General features: G+C 40.3%; 1 protein-coding gene across 5 annotated transcripts; it reads right to left on the reverse strand.

The window, feature by feature from the left end:
- Positions 1–5,378: 5,378 nt before the first annotated feature.
- fbh1 (F-box DNA helicase 1) lies at positions 5,379–27,635 on the reverse strand. Of its 5 annotated transcripts, XM_088645382.1 has the most exons (23): positions 27,474–27,635; positions 26,768–26,803; positions 25,396–25,467; positions 24,803–24,947; positions 23,524–24,035; positions 22,595–22,725; positions 22,115–22,250; positions 20,426–20,616; positions 19,420–19,530; positions 18,626–18,726; positions 17,633–17,801; positions 16,617–16,839; positions 15,798–15,885; positions 14,996–15,082; positions 14,672–14,808; positions 13,131–13,227; positions 11,751–11,872; positions 10,262–10,337; positions 9,721–9,924; positions 8,292–8,417; positions 7,251–7,357; positions 6,230–6,364; positions 5,379–5,684 (listed from the first exon to the last, which is right to left on the reverse strand). In XM_088645382.1, exons 1-23 carry the CDS (start codon positions 27,618–27,620, stop codon positions 5,517–5,519), a joined length of 3,321 nt encoding a protein of 1,106 aa, XP_088501508.1. In that variant the 5' UTR covers positions 27,621–27,635; the 3' UTR covers positions 5,379–5,516. The 5 variants fall into 5 exon arrangements, with proteins under 5 accessions (XP_088501508.1, XP_088501509.1, XP_088501510.1 ...); XM_088645383.1 differs by lacking the exon at positions 26,768–26,803; XM_088645384.1 differs by lacking the exon at positions 26,768–26,803 and having other exon boundaries at positions 24,803–24,943; positions 27,474–27,602.
- Positions 27,636–27,644: the final 9 nt, after the last annotated feature.

Here is a 27,644-nt window from a genome sequence, read left to right on the forward strand (position 1 = left end):
ATCCATTTTGTATCAATACAACTTGAACAGTTAAACAAGAGTGGAATAAACAATCAATAAGGATACTGTAAGTACAATGAACGGGATCTAAGCTAAGGCTTATGTTGAGAGTGTACTACAGTACATCAGAAAGTACATTATTTTTCCAGTTTTTTGGAACACAAATGTATTGGTTGCCAATATACTGTACTCTCTTGGTATATCACTGGTGTATTTGTGGTAGTACGACCATTCTCTAACCATTTCATCCAACACAAGGTCGCAGGGGAGCCAGAGCCTATCTCGGCAAGTATTGGGCACAAGGTAGGATAAACCTCAAACAGGATGCCAGTCCATTGCAGGACTAACGCACAGACACAGACAGGCACGCACACACACACACACACACACACACACACACACACACACACACACACACACACACACACACACACACACACACACACACACACACACACACACACACACACACACACACCTGTACTAAGCCAATTGTTCCAGAAGCATTTAATCTATCAATATGTCTTTGGGCTGTGGGAGGAAATGGGAACACCTGGATGAAACCAATGGAAATACGAGGATAAAACACAATGTCCACACAAATAGCACTCCAGCAATTGAACCCAGGGCCCCATAGTCATGTGCTTCTAAAAAAACCTGTGTTGATCTAACCCTAACCCCGAAATAGTGGGTTAGTCTACTTCCAGCTGAAATGTCAGTCCCACTAGCCATTCTCAAACATCCGTGGAGATACAGTAGGTGACCACTCAGACTACAGCAGCTGATATAACACTACATGAGATGAGGGTTGTGGTGAACTACAGCTCCTGGAAGGTTCCAGGACATCTCACTTGTTGTCACTGTGGTCGAATTTGGAGATGGTTGTGGCCAGGGAAGAATCCTGATGCCCATCCCATCTTTTGGGAAACATAGCTTCATTGAGGTCCATCTGATGTTTTGAAACACACCATAATAATCTCTAATATTATGTTAGAACAATATATGCACATATAGAGTGACGTTCAAATAGTTCATATATTTTATTTTGATTGCTAGAGTATATAACAAATACTATGATATGAACATAGAACTACTGCTGCTGCCGTGAGCTGCTTTAATCATGGCCCGTAGATGTTCTTCAAAGAGACAACAAAAAAAAACAGGACATGGCACATTTGAAAATACACTTTCCTTCCAAGGAGGAGTCAAATTTAATAACTCTGCGGTATCCTATTATGTCTTGCCAAACATTACAAGCAAGAGACCCTATTTAACTGTTCTGTACGTGCTGATGCAGGTTTTGTCATGAGAGCAGGCAGAAGGGATGAAACAGTTATATTATAATGCACAGAGTATTGCATTCAAGAAAGAGCCTGCCTGGACAAGAGACAAAAACTAAAAACAACATAAAGTGGTACTGCTGCAGGTACCATTATTTTTGTAAAGTAAGGCTGGTAGTGCTGTACAATATAAAAAAAATCATTGTATAATCTGAAAATACATTCATTACAAAATTCATTCCTTATGTTTCAGAAACACAAATATTGCTATTAAATTCATGACTATCTTGAGAGGAAAAATAAACATAGCTAATGTGTTTTCCTGTCTGAATGGAGGTGGAGCTCTAGGCATCAAAGATGAAAGCATAGTGGCAGCAGCTCAGCAGCTATCTTTTTCACAACAGAGATGGAGACTGGATATAGAATGCTCACATTTTCAGTCACCAAAACAGCAATCTCCCCCCAAGGGAGAGCTTTGTGACAGGGTCTTGAAGAAATTGCATGAAAACCAATAATTTTGGAGAGGGACAGAATCACAAATCAAGAAAAATTCAAGGAGTCACAAAAGAAAACAATTACATGGCAGTGCTAGAGCTAGATGGTGACTCCAATTGGCTTGCAGCCCACTGTGGGAATACAAATCTAACTTAACAAGCATTAACCCTGACTCAAGCAACAGGAGTGTACAGTCTGTACCAGCCATGTGAAGATAAAGCATTTTGATTCTCTACAGCAGGCTGATGTCCTAGTTCCACACATCAGACACAATGATCATGACAGCAGTAGACACTTAGACTCACTGAACTGCCTGAATGTTTCTAAGAGTCAGGTCAATATATCTAATGCAACAATTAAGACTTGAGTCCTTCAAAATACGTCTATTATTCTCTAATTCTCTATTGGAGCAAGTAAAGGTTTATTCCATGCTGAAAAGAGAAGAAAAGAAACACAACGTTTCATGGAGCCTTCTTTGTGTGTGTGTGTGGGTCCACAGCTGAAATGATGCGTTTCTTTTCTTCTCTTTTCAGCATGGAATAAACTTTTACTTGTTCCTTTGCATTCTCTATTATACCGCAGAGGTCAAATATTTGAATCACATCAGGGATTTGCAAAAGCCATGGGAATTATTTTGCTCTGGTATAAACAGTCAATGTGAAACATTAATCAACATGAAATGGAATGGGAACCGACTGTTACTGTATAGGAGGCTGGCAGCAGTCCCATTAAAAGCCTATTCAAGAGCTTGAAGTGCAAAATGTTTTTTTAATTAAAAAGCCTTCACACATATGTTCCCTTTCTGGTGAATTTTACTATACATGTTGTTGCAACCTTTTTTTTAGAATGTTGCTGTAACTGCTCAGACCAATTTTGTGTCTTTGGCCCACAGTGCAAAGGAGTATCTCCTATTCTCAGTATCAGGGGTGGAGCGGTGGCTCTGTGGCTAAGGATCTGTGCCTGTGACAGGAAGTTTGCTGGTTCAAATCCCACGGCTGGCAGAGGAATCCTACTCTGTTGGGCCCCTGAGCAAGGCCCTTAACCCCAACTCCTCCAGGGGTGCCATACAATGCCCTGACCCCAAGCTTCTCTCCCTGTCTGTGTCTCCATGGAGAAAAGCTGGGGTATGCAAAAAGATGAATTCCTAATGCAAGAAATTGTATAGGGCTAATAAAGAAACATTATTATTATTACCTGTTCTGTTTTAAATGTAAATCCATGTATTTCTATGACTTGTATTCTGTATCCTGTTGCACCGTCGATTCTGTAAAAATTCACTGAGTTGACTTTTAATGTCTTTATAAATTGGGATTATGTGAATCAAATACTAGGTGGTGTGGTGCACAGTGGTTAGCATTGCTGCCTCACAGCACCGGGTGGCTGGGTTCAATTCCAGGAGTGCAAGTCTGTGTGGGTTTCCTAAGGGACAGATGTCACTGTACAGAGTCACTTACTGTATATTATCACAAGGCAGAGGAAGGTGTGTACCTTCCCAGAAGTATAGTTAATGTGGGTGTGCAGAGGTGCCACAAGAGATGCGACTGCAGCACCTAGCTACACATCACATCAGGCAGGAGCAGATTATTACGCATCGCTACCCAGGACACTGCACAAGTAGAGCTACATCAGGGTAAGGATTTTCAACTTCCAGTTGCCACCTTCGGAATGTAAGTCTTAAATAGTGCTTTTACATTAGAGGTTGTGCCGTTGCTGTAACAGGCTTTAAACTTTGCTGTACTTAAGGGTTTGATGCTTCCATTTAATTAAAGCTGTACGATTAAACATTACATACTGTAGCTCTACACCTGTACCTCCACTGTGACATTCGCTAGATATTATCTGGAAAATATACCGACTCCTATCAGCATGGATCACCAGCTGTCTAGAAAATGGCCAATAGTGGTTACTACATGGCACCTCTAATGAGAGCAGTGGAGTGGCATGAAAGAAGTAAGACCACAAAGGTTGTTACAAAGCAATAACTACCCCACGATATGTAAAAAAAATAACTTCCCAATGCCTTCTGATGAAGTTCTTGTTTACGGATGAGAATGCTTGCAATTCCAGACGCTCAAAAGACCAAAACTCTTGCATTAACACTATTCTTTCTGCAAGGCTCTCCTATCAGGCAATTCTGAATTTAGTTCTTGATTACTCATGCTAATTTTAGCAGTATTTGCTATTATTACAAAGCAATCATAATTAAGAATGCACATTAATATATTTTAAACTGAGTGAGGCTTTCCACACTTTCTGTAGACTAGGGTTAACCCGAATCCTGGTTCAGGAATGTCAATCTGTCTGGACCTGTTCCGGATATCTAAAGCACCAGTGAATGAGTTGCTGGGAGAAGTGGCTAAATTAGTGCCATTAAACCACACAAACAGCTCCTTCAGCTGGGCTGAAAACCTCCTGACACATTGGCCCCTCCAGGACCAGAATTGATTACCCCTACTGTGGATTACAAGGGAAATAATGAAAAGAAAATGTGGCCCAAGGAAAAGGGGGGGTTGTCTGGTAAGCCGAGTGAGAATGACAAATATGTGGGTTGAAAGAAAAGGCTAGATGAGGCCGCCAGGCAAGGAAGTTGAAGGAGGTACAGTTGAAATAATGAAAGGTTTCACATTACAGGGAAGAGGCAAAGCAGCAACCTTTCTCAGCGGATGTCAAGCAGCGATGCTGTGCGGCAAAGGGCAGAGACTGCCACAGGGCACTATCAGTGAACACAAAGATGAGACCAGTAACGCAACCGCTGGAGATTCCAAGTGCAAAACATGCTCAAAGAATCCAGGGCTTCATCCATCCATTTTCTAACCGCTTTATTTATTACAGGGCCACGGGGGAACCAGGGCCTATCCAGGCAAGCAACAAGCAGGAGCAAGGAGTTCCAAAACTGCACTTGCAAAATGGAAGCAACTCATGCTCTTGCTTTTCAAATGGGGAAAGTAGTCAATTTTAGAGGCAAATGAAATGACATTTTTGCCAGCAGTCATACCACCCTGCAACTCATAGCTGGCAACCCACTGAAGCTCAGCAGGTGTGAGCCCGGTCAGTACCTGGATGGGAGACCTCCTGGGAAAGCTAAGGTTGCTGCTGGAAGAGGTGTTAGTGGGACCAGTGGGGGGCGCTCACCCTGTGGGTCCTAATACCCCAATATAATGATGGGGACACTTTACTATAAAAAGGGCGCCATTCTTCAAATGAGATGTAAAACTGAGGTCCTGACTCACCATGGTCATCATATATCCATGGGGGTTTCTTTAAAAAAAAAGTAGGGGTTTAACCCTAGTTACACTTTCCAAATTTCCACCTGGCCTTTACATATCGTGGCCTTCTAATAATCCTCAATAATTAACTGGCTTCATCACTGTTCTCCTCCTCACTAATAGCTGGTGTGTGGTGAGCACTCTGGCTGCTGTCACATCAAGGGGGCTGCACACTGGTGGTAATGGAGAGGAGTCCCCATTTTCTGTAAAGTGCTTTTAATGGAATGTGCTATATAAGGATAAGGAATATTTTTTGTGTGAATTATATGAGTTTACAGCAGTTCACAGCAGCATTCAAAAGCAGGCAATGAATCAATACATCGTTTTTCATATGAAATAGGCAAAAATATCCCTTTATTTTATGTTTAAGAATACATATAAACATGTCAATGAGCAAGAGAGACAACTCTAAAACAACAACGTTTTAGACGCAAAGGCTTTAGTGGAAAGCACCTTCTGTGGAGATTCGGGAAGTTTAAAACAGAGCAAGCAACAAGGCAATGTTCACTGGTAGGGCCACACGCTCCTCTGTATAGGGCATCAATGTCGTGAGCTCGGGGGGACCGATCAAGTAAGTCATTGGCCCCAGACGCTGGTCAACACACGTAGTGCAGAAGGGCCCTCCTGCATCCACTCTGTCACCCTGCCAACAGAAAACACATAGCAGTGGGCTATAAAGGCCACATAAAGACAAATACCGCTGCCATGGGAGATCATAAAAGCACAAACTGGACAATGCTAGTGAATACACCATCACTGGCGCCTACCCCATTCTTTTTTTTCAGAATACTTATTAACATACTGTCTACATGTACATGATGCAGTTAATCAGGTAGAATTCTTATTAGCTGATCACAATGACTCATGGGGGTAGTTATTAAACCAAAAGAGTTTCAGTTTAGCAATCGCTGTCCTATCACATTCACGCTAGAATGATCAGTTGCACCCTGAGCAGACTCAAAAACAAAATGAAGAAATCAAACTCAGTCATTAAGCCCTCACAGAACTGGAAAACCGACTTTAAAGGATTTTGTGTACTTTCTTAAAAAAAAACATGCGTACACACCTTTATAAACTATCATTTCCAATAGAATATTTTTTACAAAATGCAAGATTATATATACTGTATATAGTTGTAGAAAATAAGGAACAATGACATTAAAAGAGTAAATGAAATTCAAATCATACATATTTAATCGGGATTTTCTGCATCGTAAGGACAGCTTCTTCTCTCACTGGGTTCTGACAGTCCCGGACAGCACACAGAGGGAGTTGGCCGTCTGTGACGAGGTTACTAGTCATTTCGGAGCGTAAGAAGTATTCCTACATTGACAAATTCCAAACAATGAGGATTAGAACCATGATCAGCAACTTAAGCTTTCCAGGAGGTCTCCCATCCAGGTACTGGCCAGGCTCCCACCCGCTGAGCTTCATTGGGTTACTATTTGTGAGTTGCACAGTAATATGCTGCTGGCTGGCTAACAATACAGAATCAGATAAAGATAAAATACACAGAATCTTTAGATGATTCTGTATTAATTACTCTAGCCATTCTAAAACCACCCATATGGAACAGTCAAATCCCATCTGATCTGATTCGCCAATGAAACCCTGCATCAGGTAAGAAACTATGTAACCCTCATGTATCTTTCAAACTGTGTGTGTTATCAGTATGAGGTCTACTTAATCCTGTTTGTATTTCAGGCTGGCAGTAAGGTCTTTGTGTCAATAGGTGGGTTCATAGCTCTTATTCATACAGATCCCTGCCCTCTTAGGAGCTCCTAACAGCTGGCTAGCTGCCCAATACAGATCTGAGCAAACCATAATGTATTTGAAGTAATATATTTGCTTCTAGGGGCTTGCCTTGTTAGACTGATGAATTAAGCATATAATAAAGTAATATCCTTGTGTGAATTTTAAAGAGAAAATTAAACCTCAGTGGTAAGTCTTCCTAAGCTCATATTAAAGATGTAATAAAAAGTGACCTTGTAAAACTGTTAACAATAAAGCAAATTACTACTGTTTGTAAGTAAAGATAACTGCTGAATAAAGGAAAAAGATAGGATTGATTTATGATTAAAAGATTAAATGACCTCACTGCCATTCCTCTGCTCCAATTTTAGTGTTGTGGAAGCCAATAAAGATTTTCAACAAAATGAGGTGCTTCCCTTATTCCACCTGAGAAAAAGAACACATTTTGCTCACTCACCCCAGCCAGGGTGAGGATATTTTCTAAAGATTTAGTCATCACTAGGTTTTTTCGGGCCCGTGTCACAGCTACGTACAGCAGGTTCCACTCATCATCAGGAACAGATCCTAAAGGACAAGACAGAGCATGTGACCAGTTGTTTCTTTTCTTCCTCAGCTCAGCTCTGCTACAGACCAAACTAGAAACAGCCACAACACATGATTAGGTAACTTCTGATATCTGGTGTTAGTCCTGGTTAGTTTTGTTGACTTGACCATATTTGTAAGGCTTTCTAATGTTAAATAGTGGGCAGGCATGTGCTTCACCTGCTGAGAAATGATCACCTAAATGATGTGAAAAAAAGGAATACGGACTGATTTAGCTGATTAATAACTGATTAATAAGGGAAATCATCCTCACTACCTTTTGACAATTTCTAAACTTTACTAAAAGGGCACAATGCCACATTTTAGTTTTTTATAAATTCCAACTCCACTGTTACTTTTGCTTATATTTTCATTATCTTTCTGATTCCGTAAGACAATGTTTCCAAAATCACTTCTTAAGGCCCAGTTTAAAGTGACAGAAAAATACTTAAAGCTAAATGAATTCTTTACAATAAATGGGAAATTTTCACTAAATTAAAAAAATAGAAATTTAAATGTAAAACTGGTACAACTACAATTCATTTTCCTTAGTGCAACAGGTCTTGAACCATTAATTCAGCAAATAAACCTTGTCAGATATACTGTATATCTTCAACACTAAAGTTAGAAGAGTTTTGGTAAAAACATTTTCAAGCAGTTCATAAGTTCATTCCTCATAATCATAACTGTTAAAATGTTTACAATGCTTGCTGTAAAAAATGAGAAAAATGTTGTTTTATGAAATGTTTTACATGCTCCAAAGTCTCAATGAAAAAGATAGCCGTTAATAAACACCTCCCATTCAAAACACATTCTATGTTTATAAATATACTTTTACAGCTTTGCAAAGACTCTAGCCTAATGTAGTGAAATGTGTCCCATTCAAAACTGTTGTTCCAATTTCTCTCATACTTACCATCTCCAAATCTTGGCAGACGCTGAAGATTATGTCTGGCGCAGGGGACTTTGATGAAGTCATCTGTGACTACCACTGTGTCAAATTCTAGTCCTTTGGCTTTGTGAACTGTTCCCAGAATAAAATCTTCAGATAAAAGGAAGAAAAAAAATTGCTATTATAATGGTGTAGACACAATGTGTGCAGAAAGTATTGACCTCTATGGTATTTTGCCACATTTTGCTGTGTTACAACTGGTAAACTTGACATACTTACACAGTCTTGCCATCTTAATCCATAAAACATCCTCTACAATTTCAGTGTGTTTAAAAGTTTGAAACTAAAAAAATAAAAGCACTAAAAATCTTCATTGGAAAAGTACTCACCCTCTTAGCATTAACACTCCTTAATTAGCTCTATCTCAATTAGTTGCCTTCACAATTTGCACAGTACATTGACTGGAATCCACCTGTGTGCAATTAAAGTGGTTTACCACTCAGTTTGAGCATACCTTTCTTGGTAAGATGAAATACTCCTGTCTGTGCGAGTTCCCACCTTTGGACAATTCATACAAATAAATGTGAAGATAACATCTAAGGAGCAGAGTTATAGACTGACAAGAGTGAGGTGAGGGATTTCAAAGGCACTGAGTATCCCATGGAGCACTGTTAAATCAACTATCAGGGAGTGGAGAATGCATAAAAGTACTAAGAATCTTCAACAACCAGGTCATCTTCCAAAACTCAGCAGCTGGGCAAAAAGGCCATTGAATAGAGAAGCAGTTAAGGGGCCGAAAACAACCGTCAAAGACCTACAATGTCTTTGTTCTCTGAAAGTGGGACAGAGATTCGTATTTCAACAGGGCAAAGTTGAAAACCAACCCTTGAGTGTCTTAAAAACAAGCAGGGGTAAGTCCTTGAGCAGCATAGTCAAAGGTCAGACTTAAATCCCATAGAAAATCTGTGGCAGGAACTGAAGATTGCTGTACACCATTGCCACAACAATTTTGCAATTTTGCAAGGAAGAGAGGATGAAAATTAAACCCGCAAGATGTGAAAAGCTGGCTACAATATACCGCAGAAGACTCGAAGCTGCGATTGCTGGAAAAGAGGGAGCACCTAAATATTAAATACTGATAGGCTCAGGGGGTGAATACTTGTCCAATCTGGATTTTTCTTCAAATTGTCTTTTACAATAATGATGATGTCCCATCAAAATGTTAAGTATGTTTTGTTAATCATACAAAAAAAAATCCTGTACAAATTACTTGCAATTTGAGGTTGTTAACAGAGCAAAATGTGGTAGGTCACTTTAACAATTAAGAAAAAGGGGAACTACTAGTACACAAGATATAAATTGTATTAATATAACATAAATATTGTATAAATATTGAATAAACGGCACTGGAAAAAAAATTAACGTTTGATAAGAGATTCTGGATTTTACTTACCTGCAGAGGCTGGGTCTGAGACAGAGCAATTCTCTATCCTATTCACTAATTCGGGAATACGGTGATTGTATTTCTCAACCATAGTAATCTTTCCTTCCAGTTCTCCATCTTCAGCTGTGGAAGCATACTCCTTCAGGCCTTTGTAACCACGAAGTGAGCTGCGGCAAAAATTCCGGATAAACTTGTCAACTATTTCCAAGTTTTCTGCAGAAAGAAGAGGAATTTGATTAAAGAAACAACGATGTAGATATCTAAATAGAAATTATTAGTAGTAAATATACCATATGTGTGTATTTAATAACAGATTAGCCTACAAACATAACCAATTTTTTTTAGGAAACTTAATTTAGGAACACATTTGGAAAGGCCCTTTTATATTAAACAATAACGCGAACAATACCTGTAATGCTTACTGCTTATAATTTCTTGAACATTTGGTTCAAAGTGTATATTTGTTTGTGCATGCTCTGCTGGCACTACACAGTCTATTTAAAAAAGAGTTACATAATAAATAAAAAGAGAAATATGAAGCACATCTTACTTTGCTTACGTTCCTCCTCAGGCTGCAAAAGAATCCAGATGTCTAAAATCTTTCTTAATCCAAAATTATCCACACCCTGAGAAAAAGACAGAATTAAAACCCTGGTCAAGAATTTACAGCACAGGGTCCAAGTGCAGTAAATCCTTTATTGAGTTGATTTCCACAACAAAGTTACAGCAATGTATTTTTAGTGAGATAACATTGTACAATGCATAAAGCCTGCAACAATACATTGGCACACATGGATTTTAGGGCTAGATAAAAAATATATATATTCAGGCATTTCCGTCTTTAAAAATGAAAGATTACAGCAGGCCCATGAGTAGCAGCTGTCACAGCTGTAGACAGCTTTCCCCTATCCGAGCTGTGGATTCACCTTGAGTGTTTCTATCAAAGCTCACTGGAGAGTTCTTTGTGTGCAACATGGAACTGTTTTAGTAGACCCACCACGAGCCCTTCATAAATCTCACCATGGATGATGTCGCAACGAAGGTATTTGCGATTGCTACTGCTAAGCAAAATGACTGCAAAGAGACACAGTAAACATGCCAAAGGAGTGCTGGAAGGGACTGTGGGCCCTGTCCAGGGACTAAAGAGAAAAACCTTGTTCCTTTGAGCCCCTGCGGAGGACTAGACTACCGCAGTTTCAGAACCGGGCCAGGGTAAGAGTGCAAAAATGTTTTCCTCATGATGCATTAACTCTCCATAATGACTTCCAGAAGGCATAAAGCCTCTCTCCCTCTCTCGGTCTAAGCCATGATTTCATCTTCTCCAAACACTAAATCACAGTTCACTGGGACTTCAAGCTTTTGAAGAAGGCATCTTTAAAGCATAAGCAGAGTTTAAGATTTTTTTTCTGATTTCATGATATGAAATGAGAATAACTACCCATATATAATAGGTAACAGCTTTAGTAACATAAGAATTAACATCAACCTGTGGCTGCCGTAGGGGCAGGCACTGAGGAGATGCTCACATTGCCTGTTGATGTATCTTGCCTTGAATATGATTATGGCACATACATTGTGCTAACACGCTGTTGAGAAAATAATACAGTACAGTACAGTTGCTTTCCTGAAAGCTGCTTTCAATACACGGCACAACGACTGTCAGTCATACAGCGACTCTGTGCTAAAAAGCTGGGCTGCTTGCATTAGTCTCTCAAAGTTGAGTTTACACAGCAGTGGAAAGATCTGAGATAAAGGCATGTGTGATGTGGTTTGGGACGAAAGCTGAAGGAACTCACGTGCAACTGAATACTTTCTGTGAACTTGGGTGTAATATTTCACTTTGAATCTATCATCTCAGATAGGGAAGAACGAAAACAATCACAAAAATAAACCATGGGTAGCGAAACACTGTTTGAAGAGAACAATGCGGCACGAGCTTTAGCTTTAGGATATTACAGGGAGATCAATACCTGGTGAAAGGTATAAGAATAGAATTGGTTTTTATAATATGAATAAACTCAAACCTCTATAATACTCACACCAACAATGTGAATTTTCGGGGGCGGATTACACTCAGTTACTCTCACAGCCTCATCAAACACCATTGTATTTGAACGGGATAGAATTGCAACCTTTCCCGCTGTGGTTCCAGTAACACTCCCTGTTTCAAACAGTACAAAGGAAAACCTCAAACAGATTAGACAAGCATCCTGATGCATGTAAAAATAGCAACTATGTATCTTTAGATAGACTGATCAAAGTTAGAAACAGTATGTCAGGTCACATTAAGATAAGCCCTAATAAGGGCAAAAGGGCTATCCGTTTAATCTGCAACTGAAAATACACAAAAAATGTTGTTTTTTTTATTTGAAGTCCTGCCCCTCAGTGTTGTGAAATAGTCAGAACTGCTGAATATGCGCTCGCAAGACTCATACAAACAGTACCTTTGGAAAAAATCATGGAGAGAACTTTCTCCTTTTTATCCACAGTAATCACACACAGTTTTCCAAACCAAATGTTTTTTTTTCCCCCAAACGAATTCAAGAATTATTTTGGATGTTTGAGACTTGAGGTGTTAAAGCAAGAGAACAGAAATCAAAATCCGGGAGCACTCTCAAAATTCCACCAACCGTTGTATACATTTCCTTGATTACTTTGACCTGTAGGTTTATAAACTGAACAGCCAATTACTGACCACATATACACTCTACATCTATAATTTGTATATAAACAGCTGTGACTGCAAACAAAAGAGAAGCTCGGAGAGATTCACAACAGACAGGCATGGGGCCTTCAGATTGACTGCACCAGGAATGAAGCTGGCCTAAGGGCAGGCTGAGCTCTGTGATCCTGGGTTCGAGGGTGGGTTGGGTCATGAGGTGACTGTGACCAGGGCTCCACAAGCAGCTGTGCACAAACGACTGGGTGCTGCTGTCAGTAGGCTGGAATGAGTCACCTAGGGCTCTCTCAGCTCTCAGCTCTTAGCGCCATAGCGATCCCTACAGCCTCCAGGGCTCACTCCAGGCACTCTGGGAGACTTGCGTGTCTCCCTCCCTTATGGGGCTGAGGTGCCTGTGACATGTTAAAAGAGGACTGGCAGGAAGATAGATGGGAGTGTCTGCCTACGTTTTCTCATTCGCCCTCGAGCGCGGTCTCGGGATTCACAGCTGAGCATTGAGGAATGAAAAAGGAACAACTGGCTATCTCAAATCGGTGGGTACAGCACAGATGACTTCAAAACTATTGTTTTTAAAAAAGAAAAACATGCCCACTTGTACATTTTACTCTGCGATAGTTATCGCCTTTTCTTTAAAATCCAAAGTTTTTATTTCTTATTTTTGCAAGACCTCCAGATGTTTCCATAGTTCATCATAACCATGTAACAGACTCCCTACATTATATTTACATATTATATTTACCTTCTTGATTTCCACCAACAAGCGTTTTCTTCACCTTTTTGCAAATGTCTAATATCGTGGCTCCAATGTAAGCAATTTCTGGGCCAAATCTGAAGCTCTAAGCAAAAACAAACAACAACAACAAAAAAACAATATACATTTTCTGCGACAATAAGTATTTTTACTTTAAGAGAGGTCAAATTCACAGTGATAATTTGGAAATCAGAGACAATTTTGCATTTCTGACCAGTCCTCACCCAAGAATTCTATAAAAGAAATCTATATTAATTGCTCTTAATATAGATTTTATTTTGCTGTTGCGTGTGTGAGATTATAAAAGCAGTTTGTAGCCTGTACTCTGAAGGGAAATGTCTGATGAAGCTCATCCTGGTTGAGCTTTCAAGATGACCAGTTTTGGGAACTCCCCTCTAAACATCCTGACAAGGTGATGATTTTACTACCATCTCTGCTTTCTCAAGACTGTCATTAATTCACTACACTCACATTTATATCCATAGAAAATAACTCTAAATGGAGGAAGCCTTCTGAACTGCTTCCGTGAACATATACTGATAGAAAAAAGAAACGCAACATTTTCTGGAATGAGAATACTATAGTTATAGCTTATGTACTTTCACAAAAAGTTGTCAATTTGTTTTAAGCCCTCTGACCAGCAATACAGCTTGTGTAGTGAGGCATTGTAACTTGCCAATCACACGAAAGCTCGATAGGTGCACTTTTACCTAACGAGGTCCAGGTGGAACAATGCCTGATCAGGTCACCTTTAAAAAGGCCTTAATTCAAAGCTTAGGTCACTGCAAGAAAAGGCCACACTAAGTCAGTTTTCTGTTCATTCCATAATGCCTCGAATGTCACCAGAAGCAAGGGAGAGGGCCATTGGCATGCTGCAAGCAGGCATATTATGTACCAGCGTTGCCAGACACTACGGAGTGAGCCGCTCCACTGTGTCCCGACTGCAGAGAAGGTTTCAGCAGACCAGCAGGACAGATGGCCGTCCAAGATCCGGTCGCCTTCGAGTGACCAAACCAGAGCAGGACAGACACATCAGACTGGTCCATCTGAGAGATCGCTTCAGATATGCCACCCGTATAGCTGCTGAAACTGCCGGCAGACACAATGCCCACACCAGTGACAGGACAGTGAGGCTCAGAGCACGGCGACCTGTAAGAGGCCCTCTGCTAACAACTCCTAGACGTCACACCCAACTGGCTTGGGTCAGACAGAGGCTGCGATGGACTCGTCAGCAATGGCAACAGGTCCTCTTCACGGATGAGTCACTCTTCTGCCTGTTCCATGCAGATAAGAGGGCTAGAGTGTGTAGGAGGAGGTGTTGTGTTTCTTTTTTCCATCAGCATATTTGTACGAGTGTTGTACGACTGACAGACAGCATGAAATCTGACAAAGGATTAGTTTAGGAAACTAAACTTCAAGTCATCACATTTTAATTATTCAGATTTACGGTTTTCAGCCTTTAATATCATAACTTTCTAGTTTAGAATTCAAACTAAATATATTAAATTGATAAAACTTAGCAGTGGTACCTGTGTTAGGTAGTAAATGTGCGTGTGTGGTACTTCATTCAAGGCATTGACAGCACCTCTGAACGTGTAGATCTGCTGATGAGGGTCTCCTACCAGTATTTTTCCACAGGGCTGAGACAAAACTATGTCCATGATTGCTGAAAGTGGAATATTAAAAAAAAATTAAAACGTTAACAGCTTTGTTAGAGGCCACGGTAATTAATTTAGTAGGAATGAAAATAAAATTGCATATAGCAATATATATATAAACATTTAGATTCAGACTTTTAACAGATGCATCATGACTGAAGCTTGCCTACACACCACAGTGTGAGTTTTCTGTACCTGGAGTGCAATCTTGAGCTTCATCAATGAAAATAGCATCATATCTGCGGAGCCGAGGTCTTTGAAGCTGCCACAGCTTCAAGTATCCTAGAGGAAAAAATAAACAATTTTAGGGAAAGGTCTGCTCCTGAATTCATTTCAACACAAAAACAAGGTTAATACATCACATTACATCTTAAGAGTTCTCCATTTCTGCAATATACAGTACATAATGAAACACGGCAGAACATTGTTCATTCCAAGAATTACATTCTTGAAAATGACAGAAATCTACAAAAACACAATGTGCAAACAGTAACTTAAAAGGGACAAAACAGGGTCATGATTTTAGTGAACATAGTCATATATTTTATGCCCTACTTGAGTAACTGAGGCTGCATGCTTGCTATTGGTATGACTGAGGGCTAAGGTTGCGAGATATTATCCTCTCATACCACACCTTAACAAGCACCCAGCCCGCCTGACCTAAAAAAGCAGTCAAGAACTGCCAGTACCATGTATCAAAATATGCTGAAACAGGGGGTAGATAGCACTACTATCTGCGGATCGCATAACTGGTATCTAGGTACATATAAAGTTGAAAAATAACTCTAAATAACTTCCATTTTAGAGATAATAAGTCTGCCTTATTATCAGGGAAGGATACTTATCTATAACTAATGAAGAACACTTAAATCTGATGTAAGCAAGATTAAAGGATTACTTTTTCCAGCAAGCACATATACACATGTACCAGTTATGCGAACCCCTGATTACTACAACGACTGCACCCATCATGGTCGTTGTTATATTCCTTTTTTACCATCGTGTGTCATGTAGTGGCCTTGTTCCCTTGTTCCTTTCAACTCCTTCATCCTCTCCCAGATGCCATCGGTATCGTGGACAATTTTCTGTTATGAAAAAATTTAAAAATATATATTTAAAAATGGCATTCACATGTTCTCTTTTCTTTATAAATTTTGTCTCAAATATGTGCAGAACTTACAGAGTTGGTACTGAACTTTTCCCTCACACTGCTTTACTATTTAAGCCTGTGGTTCACTGCCTTCCTGTTTTCTGTTACTAATGTAGTAGTTCACTCTTTTTGCACATACTAATACCTGTATTTGCGTTAATGTTAATGTGCCATCTCCTGTCCAGTTTTGATTCCATTTTAAGTCATTTCAAATTTCCCTTATTGTTATCATGGTTTTATTTTCAGATATGATTTATAAATGACTCGAATACATCTTAAAAAGAAACATAATTGAAAATGGCTGGAATAGTAGCAATAATAACAGTATTTATTAAACATAGTAACCAATAGTAAGATTTCAACCTTAATGAATAACGCATCAAGAAGTTCATCATTATTTATGCATGTAAGAAAAATCCAATATACTAGTTTTGGATATTGTTAAAATGTGTTTGGTGCCATTTTCATATAGTTGTTCTTGACTGACTGTGATACAGTCATCTACATACGCCCTTTCTGTGCATTTGCTGTAAAACACTGTCATTTTTTAAAATAATGAGTTTATGTTTTTTGGTGCAGTCGTAAGTAACAAGTTTGTTTTGATGCTCAGTATAGCTTTGTCTGCCAGAAATGACTAGCTATGATGATAAAATGATCATACTATACCAATTTCTCTTCATGCTCCACAAAAGCATATTGTCCATTTGTGTTTTTGTACCGCATTGGGACATGATCCACAGTTATGGTGTCATCAGCAGAGGCGAAGAAAGTTTTAAGAGTCTGGGTTACGAGCTTGGCTCGCACAAACCCACCCCTGCCTTTAGGCAGAATCCAGGCCACAGTGAACGGGTTCAGACTGTATGGGTTCAGTTTCTTCAGCTTGTGATATCTAGCAATGAGAAACCCAAGTTACTTCGCCTGCATCTCAGTTCAAAGAGAATGACTTTAAACAAATGGACAATGCTCAGATCTAATAAATTGCTAATACTGTAAATCTGTAATAATAAATTGAAATTATTTTTTGTTGAAGAGTTACCATATGAAAACATTCTGTGATGGAAGTCATGTGCCTCTTAATATTAAAAGCCACATATCTAAAAATACAAATATAGAAAATTAAAGAAATATAATATAAACGTTAGTATTTATGACAATATGGGTAAGCACATTTTCGGGGCATTTAAAAATGAGACAATTGTTACTTCAATTTGTTATAACAATCACTTACTTCAGGAAGTTTTATGACAAAAAATGTGCTGTATTTCACTGTACAAATTAGCTGTATTTCACATTTTCATGAAGGGAACATTTTAAAACAAAGAATAAAAAAAAATAATTTATTTAATTGATTAACAGGATTGACAGCTATACTTTCATCAGAAAAGTTCCTTATGACTTTGTGTTTTACTATCCAAACCCATAATCACACATTGTGCATGTCTGTGACCCACACTGGGTTTGTAACATTAACAACAGGGACTGTGCGCAAAGAGCACCTTCCCCTGCAAAATGTACCACTTTATGAAAACTGGAAATATAAGTTCCTAATGTTTAAAAAAAAAAAGCTGTTTATACACAGTGTGTTTTTTTAATCTTATTAGGGGAAAACTGCAAATGTGTTATTATAAATCCATCCAAAATATGACCCCAGATATCTTAGTATATGATTTCCTGGTGCTCACTTGAATCCGACTTCTCTGAAGGCCAGGGAGTGGATGGTCTTGCAGTCCACATTGCTAGTGAAGACCTGAGAGGCTTGCGTGGCTACAGACTTGTTGAAAGCTGCATACAAAAAACGCAGACGTGGCCTCTGATTGGCGTACTCTATCAGTGTGGACGTCTTTCCAGTGCCTAAAAATACAAACGTTTTGAACCATGACCTTTACTTTAAACAAGAACACTTTTATGGGTGAAATAAGTTAAATGTCAACACAAAAACAAGTTAATATAAGAAGCGATTACAGCTGTGAGTCTTTTTGGATAAGTCTCCAATGAACCTAAAACCAACTTTGCATGCCAGGATGGTACACATTTTACCTATTCTTTGCAGGCTTGCTCAGTAGCCCTCCAGATGTGGATGGACACATATTATTGCACACAGAGACTAATTTTTGTGACTTTTCAAAGCAATGTTGTGCTCCTGGTGAATAATCCTTAAGCTGTTCAGTTCAAGCTATCACGTTTTGATTAAAAAAAAAACATTTAAAAAAATGTCAATAGATAATTTCAACAACATTGGACAAATACTGTCGTAGGGACTTTTAGGCACAAGTTGTACAACTGATCTCATCTGATTCTCCCATTTGCTTAACCAATTCTAGCTTTGTAATAGGATTTTTTAGTCCTGTACACGCTGTTTTTTGGGCACCTGCTCTTTTAAGTGGGTTGCAAATATAAATTAAAACAACTTGTAAACGGATTATATTTTGTGATGCTAGTTATGTCCAAATGGTGCTCAGTTTTACTGCTTTAAAAACAAAGTCTTTGTAACAATTACTAATGTAAGAGCGCCCTCTGTCAGCATGTTTTAACAAACACAAAATACTGAAACCTGCTGTGTAAAGGCAATAATGCAGAAACCAAGGTATAGTAAATCTTTCACAGTAGTATTTCAAGACACCACTAATACACCAAAAAAGTGATCATTTTTGCTCTGCTCTATTCCTTGTTCGTACCTGCAAATGCCATAATTTTGACAACGTGTCTAGAATCAATGTCATGATTCAGGATCTGCTGCTGTTCATGGGTTACTCTGATTTCTGCCATGGGAGTGACTCTGAAATAGATAAAGCCCTGTTAATAAAGGAAAAGTAACAATTTTGTTAAAAATGCCTGCGCCCTTAGCCGTGCAAAGTCTACTCTATGTTCGTGTTTTCGACAATAATAATTTCCCTTAAGGAAAATGCAAATATAAAAAATACACCACCTGATACCTGGAGGGTAAGGCAAGCCATCTCCTTGAGATTTCCTTATGCTGCTTTAATAAAGTCTGCTACCCAGCTAAAACCAGCTTTAGTGTCAATCCCAACTCTCCTTTGCAGCTCCCAGAACATCACTTTTATCGACAGGTATGGATCTCCAAGACACACAAACACTGCTATTCTTGGCAAGTGTGGAGAAATAGGTTTTCACTTTAAAACTTAAAAACTTAGAAAACCGATCAATCATGTTCATAGTATTTTCTTAAACCACAAAAACATCCTTAATACTTGTGATGTATAAGTGCATTTGTATAGGACAGAAATTACTTGAAAATGATATCTATGTTTTTCCTTTGTTCACACATAAAAGCATTTTGTGTTAAATTCAACATCTGCTTTCCTTTGTATTTTCTATTTGGTGTGTAGTGTTCAGATCAGGGTGAAGCAAATTTCTATCGGGATGAAGGGAGGCTCTCACTCATTCGCTTTGATCTTTCACAGCCATTACATTGGTAACTTTGGTGACGAAACAGTTCTAAAATCCTCACCCAGGCTGATACAGCGTTTGGCTGCCAGATTCCCCTCTCTGTCCGGCTTCCCCAGGGCGCGTAGGACAATTCTCCAGCAGGTGCAGAACATAAAACACGTTGTAATGCAGCCTAAAACAGTGAACACATTGAAAAAATGAAAACACTTAATCCCATCATTTACTTCAGCAAGAATAAGGAGACACAAATTGAACATCTACCAAAACCTCTGTTCACTATCACAGATCTCTTATGGACACTACCATCAGTGACGTAGCTGCCAGTATTTCCACCACTGAGTACTACCAATGACACTGAGTGGCCATTCATGCTAAGCAGGCACCTTCCTTTAAACAAAGATGGAGAGGTATTCATGAAGCCATGCTTCAAATTTGGGAGATACATATTTCAGTGGGGAAGATTTTTAGAGGGAAAGATATCATGAAGTCAGTAGGTAAGCTGATGTTTACAGCAGGGAACAGGTCAAAGGAATCAAGATTTGAAAATGTGAAGTGAAGTTAAAACAATTGCATACAGTACACAGTATGGTACGGAAATGCATCAAAGCGATTCTTAAAGAAGGTTTCTCAGGCGAAACGTTGTGTCTCTTTTGTTTTCTTTTCAGCATAAATCTTCAGAATAAATCTTTACTACTCCTTAAAGACGTTTTCTATCGGTACATCTTATAAACAATCTTGACCGAAAACGTTTGTACTCTTAAAATCGCCTTTAAAGACTTATAAAGCAAGGATGGCTGGAACGTGTGGATGAAATTACAATCAATGCCACACTAGCATGGCCCTCCTAAATCCAAAACCTAATTTTTCAGTGTTGTTGCTACTTCCTTTTATCGGACTCTAGCAGCACCCTGCTCTTAATGAAAATCATTACATTTTGGAGAAAAACAAATAGGAAAAAGGAAAGGAAAAGGAAAAAGCAGCATGCATTTTGAAAAGAGCTTTATACTACCTCTTGTGTGGGGAGGAATGCATCTCCTGGCCCCCCGGCTGTGCACAACATGTCCTACCTGTTGCTGATGCTGATCCCATTCTCCCTCATGGCCAGGAGCAGCGTGGCCATGCAGTACAGAAACTCCGAGATCTCGGAGAGGGAAAGGGTGGACGCTGGGCTCCTCAGGCAGGACACCATGGCCTGCACATGCTTCACGCCGTGAGCCAGAAGAACGATGAGAGCCATGGCCGCCCAGGCGTTCACAGCCTGAAGCCATCGAGACACGACGTGTCGGTCAGGGCACTTGTCAAGTCTGCCTGAAGCGCGGATCTAAACGCATTCAGCACTTAAAGAAACGGGCGGGGGAACCCGAGAAACTGGCTATGTGAGGCTGTGGTGGGAATCACAAGATCCAATACTGATCCAATCAGTGATTTGTTTTTGTCCGGCATGTGACTCCAGATCCAAGATGGCAGGGCCCAGGGAACCTTAGCCACTTTGTTTCCACCAACCTGGGACAGCAGCCCATCTCTAACTCACTGCCTGGAGGGGGAGCAACTACTGTGCCTGTGACATTCTGAGGATTTTGTTTTTCTCTGCCCCAAGCCTACTCTACATCTAGATCAACACACAGGCTCGTGCTGCAATACACGGTTAGCTGCTCACTTAACTTCTAACTGTTAGGTTTTGTGAAGGCTGCTACGGTACATGAAAGATTAATAAATTAAATATTTTTTTAATTTCAAAATGAACCTCCTTGCTGACATGCTACGTGATACATACTTCTCACTTGGCACTGGCTTTGGAGTTGTTCAATTCAACTCCAAGCGTTCAACTTTGATGACCTGTATTAGAAAGCACTAATAACACTAACACTAATGACATGATAACAAAAAAAAACACATTTCTAAGCAAGCAGTCACCGAAACCTTGCAAAAGAACACTATTAAAGTTGAAGATTGAGGCAAATACATTTTAAATCAGAATCACAAATTATTTCGGGTTTTAAGACCTCCTCATTTGGACATGCCAACTGTTCATCAATTCAGTGCCCCTCACAAGAGAGTCAGCACCTAACAGGGAAATGACTTGTCCCTCACAGGTAAGACTGAAGGTTTTAGGCAGGTTGCAGGATTCACTGAAATACAGTAAGCCAATCATAACTTAGTTGGCCACACTTTCCACACAGGGATTCTGAGTCATTCGCAGGTATGAAGGTAAACCCTGGCTCAAATCAGGGATATCTTAGGGCCTCCTGTGTGACTCAATAATTAAGCAGTGGGGCACAATTGGCTCAGCACCATTGAGGGTACGGTGGCAGAAGTCTGCTAGGGGTCTCCCGGTGCTCTGCGCCCTCTTGTGGCTGCCAAGGTGCTTGCAGGCACATGGTGCTGTAAGTGAGGGACACACTTCAGTGTTCAAACCTGTGGTATGGGGCTTTGGTGTGGTTCACAGCTTTGAGTGGAGACGTGAAAAACACACAATTTAGCGTCTAACAAAAATAATTAATGATTCATGATTGCTCACACCTGAAGAAGACTCCACGGCTGAAACGTTGCGTTGTCTTTCTTCTCTTTTCAGCATGGAATAAACCTATTTCTGTCTCCTTTGCAGCCTACGCATGCCAGCGCAGCTACCCACCTGAACTAATTCATGACTCTAACTCTAAACGAACCCTAAACCACTAAAAAAGATATTTTGACTGCATTCCAAAAGTAAACCTTTCTGATTAAACCCCTAAACGACGAACTGGAATAGTACCTACCCCATCGATTTGTTTTAATTCAGGTGTCCTGGCCTTCATACATGCTTCAGCCTGAGCATATAAAGGATGAGCTTTCAAACACCTCTGTACGCTTGCTGGCTGTGCACTTCGCCTGTGCTTAAACCTGGACATGTATCTGTTCACACAAAGGGAAACAAGGACACTAGTTAAGAACTCTTGAGTCCTCTGGTAGATGACAAAGAGCAAAACAGCCAGGCTGTAACTAAATACATACAAGTCAAGACATACAAAAGTGTGACTTAACGCCATACTACAAAAACCAGACCAGACAATCAGATAAGTCTTCTGAATTTGTTACTGTAAATTTGAAGGTTAAATGCAACAACTTGCTTTTTTTTTTGCATTTTCTCTATTGAACAGTATATTTAAAGACAGAACAAAGATTGCTTTCAAGCTTATGAAGGCAAGGCTCTCACTCAATGATTTCCGCTCATCGGCAGAGTAAAAGGGGCTACTTACTTTACCAGATTCACCAGACATGAGTTCTCATCGGTTGTGATGTGATCCTCAGTGAGGATTGCCTTAACCTCCTCCACAGCCTGACACATCCCCTTTCTGTACTGGTAGTACAGCTTTTTCCAGGGTACAAACTGCAAACAAACAATAATAAGACACCTTTATTATAAAATGGTTCAACACTTCTATGTGCTTCGGTGATGTAGTGCTTAGCAGTGCTGCCTTGCAGTACTGGGGATCCAGGTTCAATTCTGGGGTGGCATCTGTGTGGAGTTTGCATATTCTCTCTGTGTTTGCAATGGGTTTTATAAGATCACTTTATTGGCCATATACAATTTCTTGTAATAGGAATTTGTCTTTTCACATACCCCAACTTGCTCTCCATGAGAAACACAGACAGGGAGAGAAGCTTGGGGTCAGAGCACAGGGTCAGTCACTTATACTGTGCCCCTTGAGCAGTTGGGGTTAAGGGCCTTGCTCAGGGGCCCAATGAAGTAGGATTCCTCTGCCGGACGCGGGAAATGAACCGGCAACCTTCCAGCCACAGGCGCAGATCCTTAGCCACAGAGCCACCGCTCCGCCCCCTTTGCGGACATTACAAAGACATACTGGTAAGTTTATTGGCTTCTTCTTGGAAATTTGGCGCTGGTGTGAGTGCGAGAGTGTCTGTTTCTGCCCTCCTGCTCAGGCTGCATCCTACCTCACTGCTGAGTTACTCATTCGACCATCAATGCCAGATTCCTCTCAGAGCTCAGATTTAAGCACTATAATGAATAACTCTATAGTTAGGCATTATACCAATAATTTAAAATAAGACTCTTCAGTCTTATTCTTACATTTAAAATCACAAAGGTTAGGCTCAACAGCCTACTAATATTTTCCTCCAATGCCGAAGAATGTCAATATTAAAGTGTGACGTTATGAGAACAAACCAGAGGGTCGTGAACTATGGCCCTCCAGCGCTGGCAGACGAGGCTGATGTGGCGGTACAGGTCCTCCGCTGGCAGGTGGCTGAAGATGACGGTGAGGATCTCCTCAGGCAGATGGCCAATGTGTCCAGAAGGCTCCTGCTTGCCCTCGGTGCTCCCCAGGAGTCCGTAATGAACGTCAGGGAGCGAATCCACAGGTATTTCCTCGTCCTCTTTTTTCACACGGTCAGCCCCCGGCTGTCGCGCCCAGCTGCTGCACCCCGCACTGTCGCCGCCAAGGCACTCTGACGAGCGCTTCAGGCCCTGTCTCAGATCGGCCTCTCTGAAACCCGGCTCTTCTTTAAAGTCCTCCATGACGACATCCCCAGGGTTGAAATTCAACACGTCGTCCTCCGCGGCGAAATCGCCGCCGCAGCCCTCCTCTGTCTTCACTCCTTTGGCCATCTTACGAGGACTGACCCCTGTCACCCGGAAGAAGTCTTTGATGCCCCTCTGCTTCAAATGGTCATTTACACCTACGTGCACAAGACAAAGGCTTAAAATCCAACTTTTACTTTTACCCAAAGGAGACGTTAATAACAACAAGGTTAAACATTAGCCCTGGCAACAACAGTTTTATGTGAAAGCCTATTTATTTAAGTAACAAAACACCCCCACAGATCAGAGAATACCAAGTGAGATAACATGGCTTTCTGTGAACTAATAGATGACATGTAAATATGCGTTAACATAACAGACGTATTCCTCCAGCAAACTATATACAGAAAATTAAAGAAGGCAAACACTGTAGTCCCTTATCAGTGCGGGTTTGCCAGTATTTAACTTCTGAAATTGTGTTGTACTCAGGACTAATAATGTCCGATTATTGTACTGCCTTTGGTGGGGTTGTGGGAGTAAAGTACAAGCTGCCCAGCCACGCTAAAGCCAAAAGAAATAACTGGATAGGATCCCTGGATGAATTAGCTACTAACCACCAAACACACTAAATGGGCCAAATGACTCCCTCTCACTTCTAAACCTTTTTATGGACGTTGACTTCAATATTTTACTTTTTTTTAACTATTGTCTATCTCTTCAACCTTGCACTCATACATCTACATAATATACAAAGATATATATATATAACCTACAGTCCATTTATATATACGCTAGTATACACATATAATCCACTGAGTTTCTACCATAGTTAAAATATTTAATCTTACAGTCAACTCCTTAAAGAAGGAATGCCAGAACTATCTTGTGAAAAAGGTAATCAGCTAATAAAGTAACAGCACAGTACCTTTCCTTGGGTAAAGTCCCCTGTGGAGAGCCTTGCTGGTATGAGGTGTGCTGAAGGGCCTGGTAAGGGACAGACTCCCCTGCAGGCTACGCTCAAGGACTGCACAGTCATAAGCACTCAAGTGCCTTCTTTTGGCCTTCCCTAGCTCAGAGCAAAACAAACTGCTCAGACCAGGTATTGCGACTGTTATAATGGGTCAAACTGTACTGGAAAACCACATATTGAACCCCTACAAGACAATATCATATTCCCTTCTTTGTAATGCCTGTTTGGAAAAGTGAGGAGGGATTAAACAGCAATAAGAATCTTAGGCAGTCTAAACATATAAACATAGGAAAAACGCAAGATGTCTAAATCCCACACTAGTGATTTTCATTCCATCTAAGCTTTCGATCGCTTACATTAATGGTTAAATTAATATGTTTAAACAGTCAAAGGTAACATTCCCAAATATTTTACATACAGCTTATTTTAATAATACCCAGAAGGCTTATGGAATCGTTAACCTCAATAACATAACAGTAAGTTAGATGCCACAGCTTTATATACCACTACAATTACAAAAACAAAAGGGGGGAAAAAACTGTAGTTACCTCTGATTGCCGTTTCCATGGTGCTTCATGGTGGTGACGTCCAAAACACCAGTGCGGAACACATGGGTGACCCTGGAGCAAACCAAGAGTGACATAGTGCAGTTCCTGCACTGATTGATCACACAGCCCTGTTTAACTAGCGTGCAAAATAACTGGCATGTTTAAATAGTATGCAAAACCATGTCTAAAACAGAGGGGATATTAAAAAGTTTGCAACAACAGAATTCACAAATCTCAAAATAGCTATACCACGCTACATTTTTTTAACAATTCTTTTAACGTATTACAGTATAACATTAGTACAGCCATCACCTGAAGGTGAAGCAATTCCAGTGCCACACTGCACTCAGATTTACTGTTTGCACGCAAAGCCCTTCCACAGCTCTTTTGTGCCATAAACACAGAGCTTGCCCCTTAAGTCTTAATGCATAACCAAAACCGAAATGTCTAAAGGCTTCGGCTTTGCATAATTGTGTTTGAACTTTTTTTTTTTTTACTTTTCAAAACAGAATAACAACACAAGTAAAAATCACACAGAGACTGAGAGCTCACATGGGGAGTTAAACGAAAATTCCCGCAGGACAGCATAAGCCACTGAACCTTGTGTCACAGTAGCTAGGTGCTTGGGTGAATAAAAAATAATCTTTGGCAATGAATGCAAATAAGTGTGACCTAAAAGTACCTCAGGTGGGTAGCTGCGTCAGCATGCGTTATGCGTTTGTGTTTAAGGCACAAAAGAGCTGTGGAAGGGCTTTGCATGCAAACAGTAAATCTGAGTGCAGTGTGGCACTGGAATTGCTTCACCTTCAGGTGATGGCTGTACTAATGTTATACTGTAATACGTTTAAAAAATTGTTAAAAGTACCTCAGTCTACACCCAAATTCACCAGAAGGCAGCAAGCAGACCTGCCACAAAAAGGTGCCATGCCACTCCCAGTCACAAGCAAATCAGTTAACAGTGTCTAACAAAGGCCTGCCCAAAGACACTGGCACTACAGACTGGCACTACATCTGTGACAGACAGGGCCAGCACACTTCAGGTGGACCTGCCAGTATTGCGCAAACTGAATGTGGAAAAGGTGCTGTACCTGCTTTTTAAAAGAATAGAAACCAGTGTCTAAGTGTTTTTTGTTCATTGCTATGGAGACCGGGAAAAAAAAATCACTGTGAACTTTGAAAACACACCTTACAAAAAAAATGCATTTATTTTCTAACTGCTTCTTCCCATTCAGGGTCACAGCAGAGCTGGAGCCTACCCCATCAAGCAACGGGTGAAGGGGCAGGGTACGCCCTGGACAGGACACCAGTCCATCACAGGGCACACACAGACACTCACACCAGGGCCAGTTCTCCCAGAAGCCAGTTAACCTACCAGTATGTCTCTGGACTGGGGGGTAGACTGAGGCACCTGGAGGAAACCCACATGACCACCGGGAGAAGATAGTTACTACACACGGACAGCAGAGCAGGAGTTGAGCCCAGCGCTAAGAAACAGTACTGCTAACCACTGCGACACCGTGTCACCTGATGGAAAATATTTTATTTTTTCAAAAATAAATCCCGAAACTTTGTATTTGTTTTTGTAACCTTGGTACAAGCAACTTAATTACATACATGGAGTATGCATTTAATTGTAGGATGCACACGCTCTCCCAGTTGTAACGGAGAGGTTACAAATACTACTTTTCATCTCAGTGGACATGTCTGCGCTTAATCACTGTTTAGGCCTAAATGCAGTTCACACATTAATGTGACATTTTCATTGAAGTTTTATGTTTTCCTGCCAAGGAAAACATCAGCCAACTTGATCGCAGCCTAGTTCTTGTTACATTATTATTTTCAAGCCTTATACTTTCAACAAGCTAATAGACAACAACGTGACTGTCAGCTAGGCGTTCACTCCGAATCAAACTAGAACTAATAAACATTTTCAGTGGAGTCTGATAAGCAGCAATTCCAGCAAGTCCAGAGATGACAATATTTTTGAGGATGCCAAAATCCAAAATAAATAACCCTTTTAACAATTAAAAATCAACATAGAACGAAACAAGGTTAGAGAACATTTTTTGTTTCCTCACCTGTAAACTTTGATGGTCTGCTGTGAATAAATAATACCAATTACAGTCCTGACAATAAAGACGTTTCCCTTCCACTTTCAATATGACGTTTACCACACTTCCAACTGCGGGACACCCAGACTGACCAATGAGAACGCCTTTCGTCATGCAGGTTGAGCCTATGATAGGTGA

This window comes from Lepisosteus platostomus, chromosome 9, assembly GCF_059453375.1.
Source record: "Lepisosteus platostomus isolate fLepPlt1 chromosome 9, fLepPlt1.hap1, whole genome shotgun sequence".
Classification (NCBI taxonomy): Eukaryota; Metazoa; Chordata; class Actinopteri; order Semionotiformes; family Lepisosteidae; genus Lepisosteus; species Lepisosteus platostomus.

Excerpts from the sequence above, each read along its gene's own strand:
- fbh1 (XM_088645382.1), bottom strand. The coding sequence starts at position 27,620 with ATGACGAAAGGCGTTCTCATTGGTCAGTCTGGGTGTCCCGCAGTTGGA. Across the intron at positions 17,802-18,625 it reads CAAAATTATGGCATTTGCAG|GCACTGGAAAGACGTCCACA; the intron begins GTACGAACAAGG and ends TTGTATTTTTAG. Across the intron at positions 14,809-14,995 it reads AGCTCAAGATTGCACTCCAG|CAATCATGGACATAGTTTTG; the intron begins GTACAGAAAACT and ends TTCCACTTTCAG.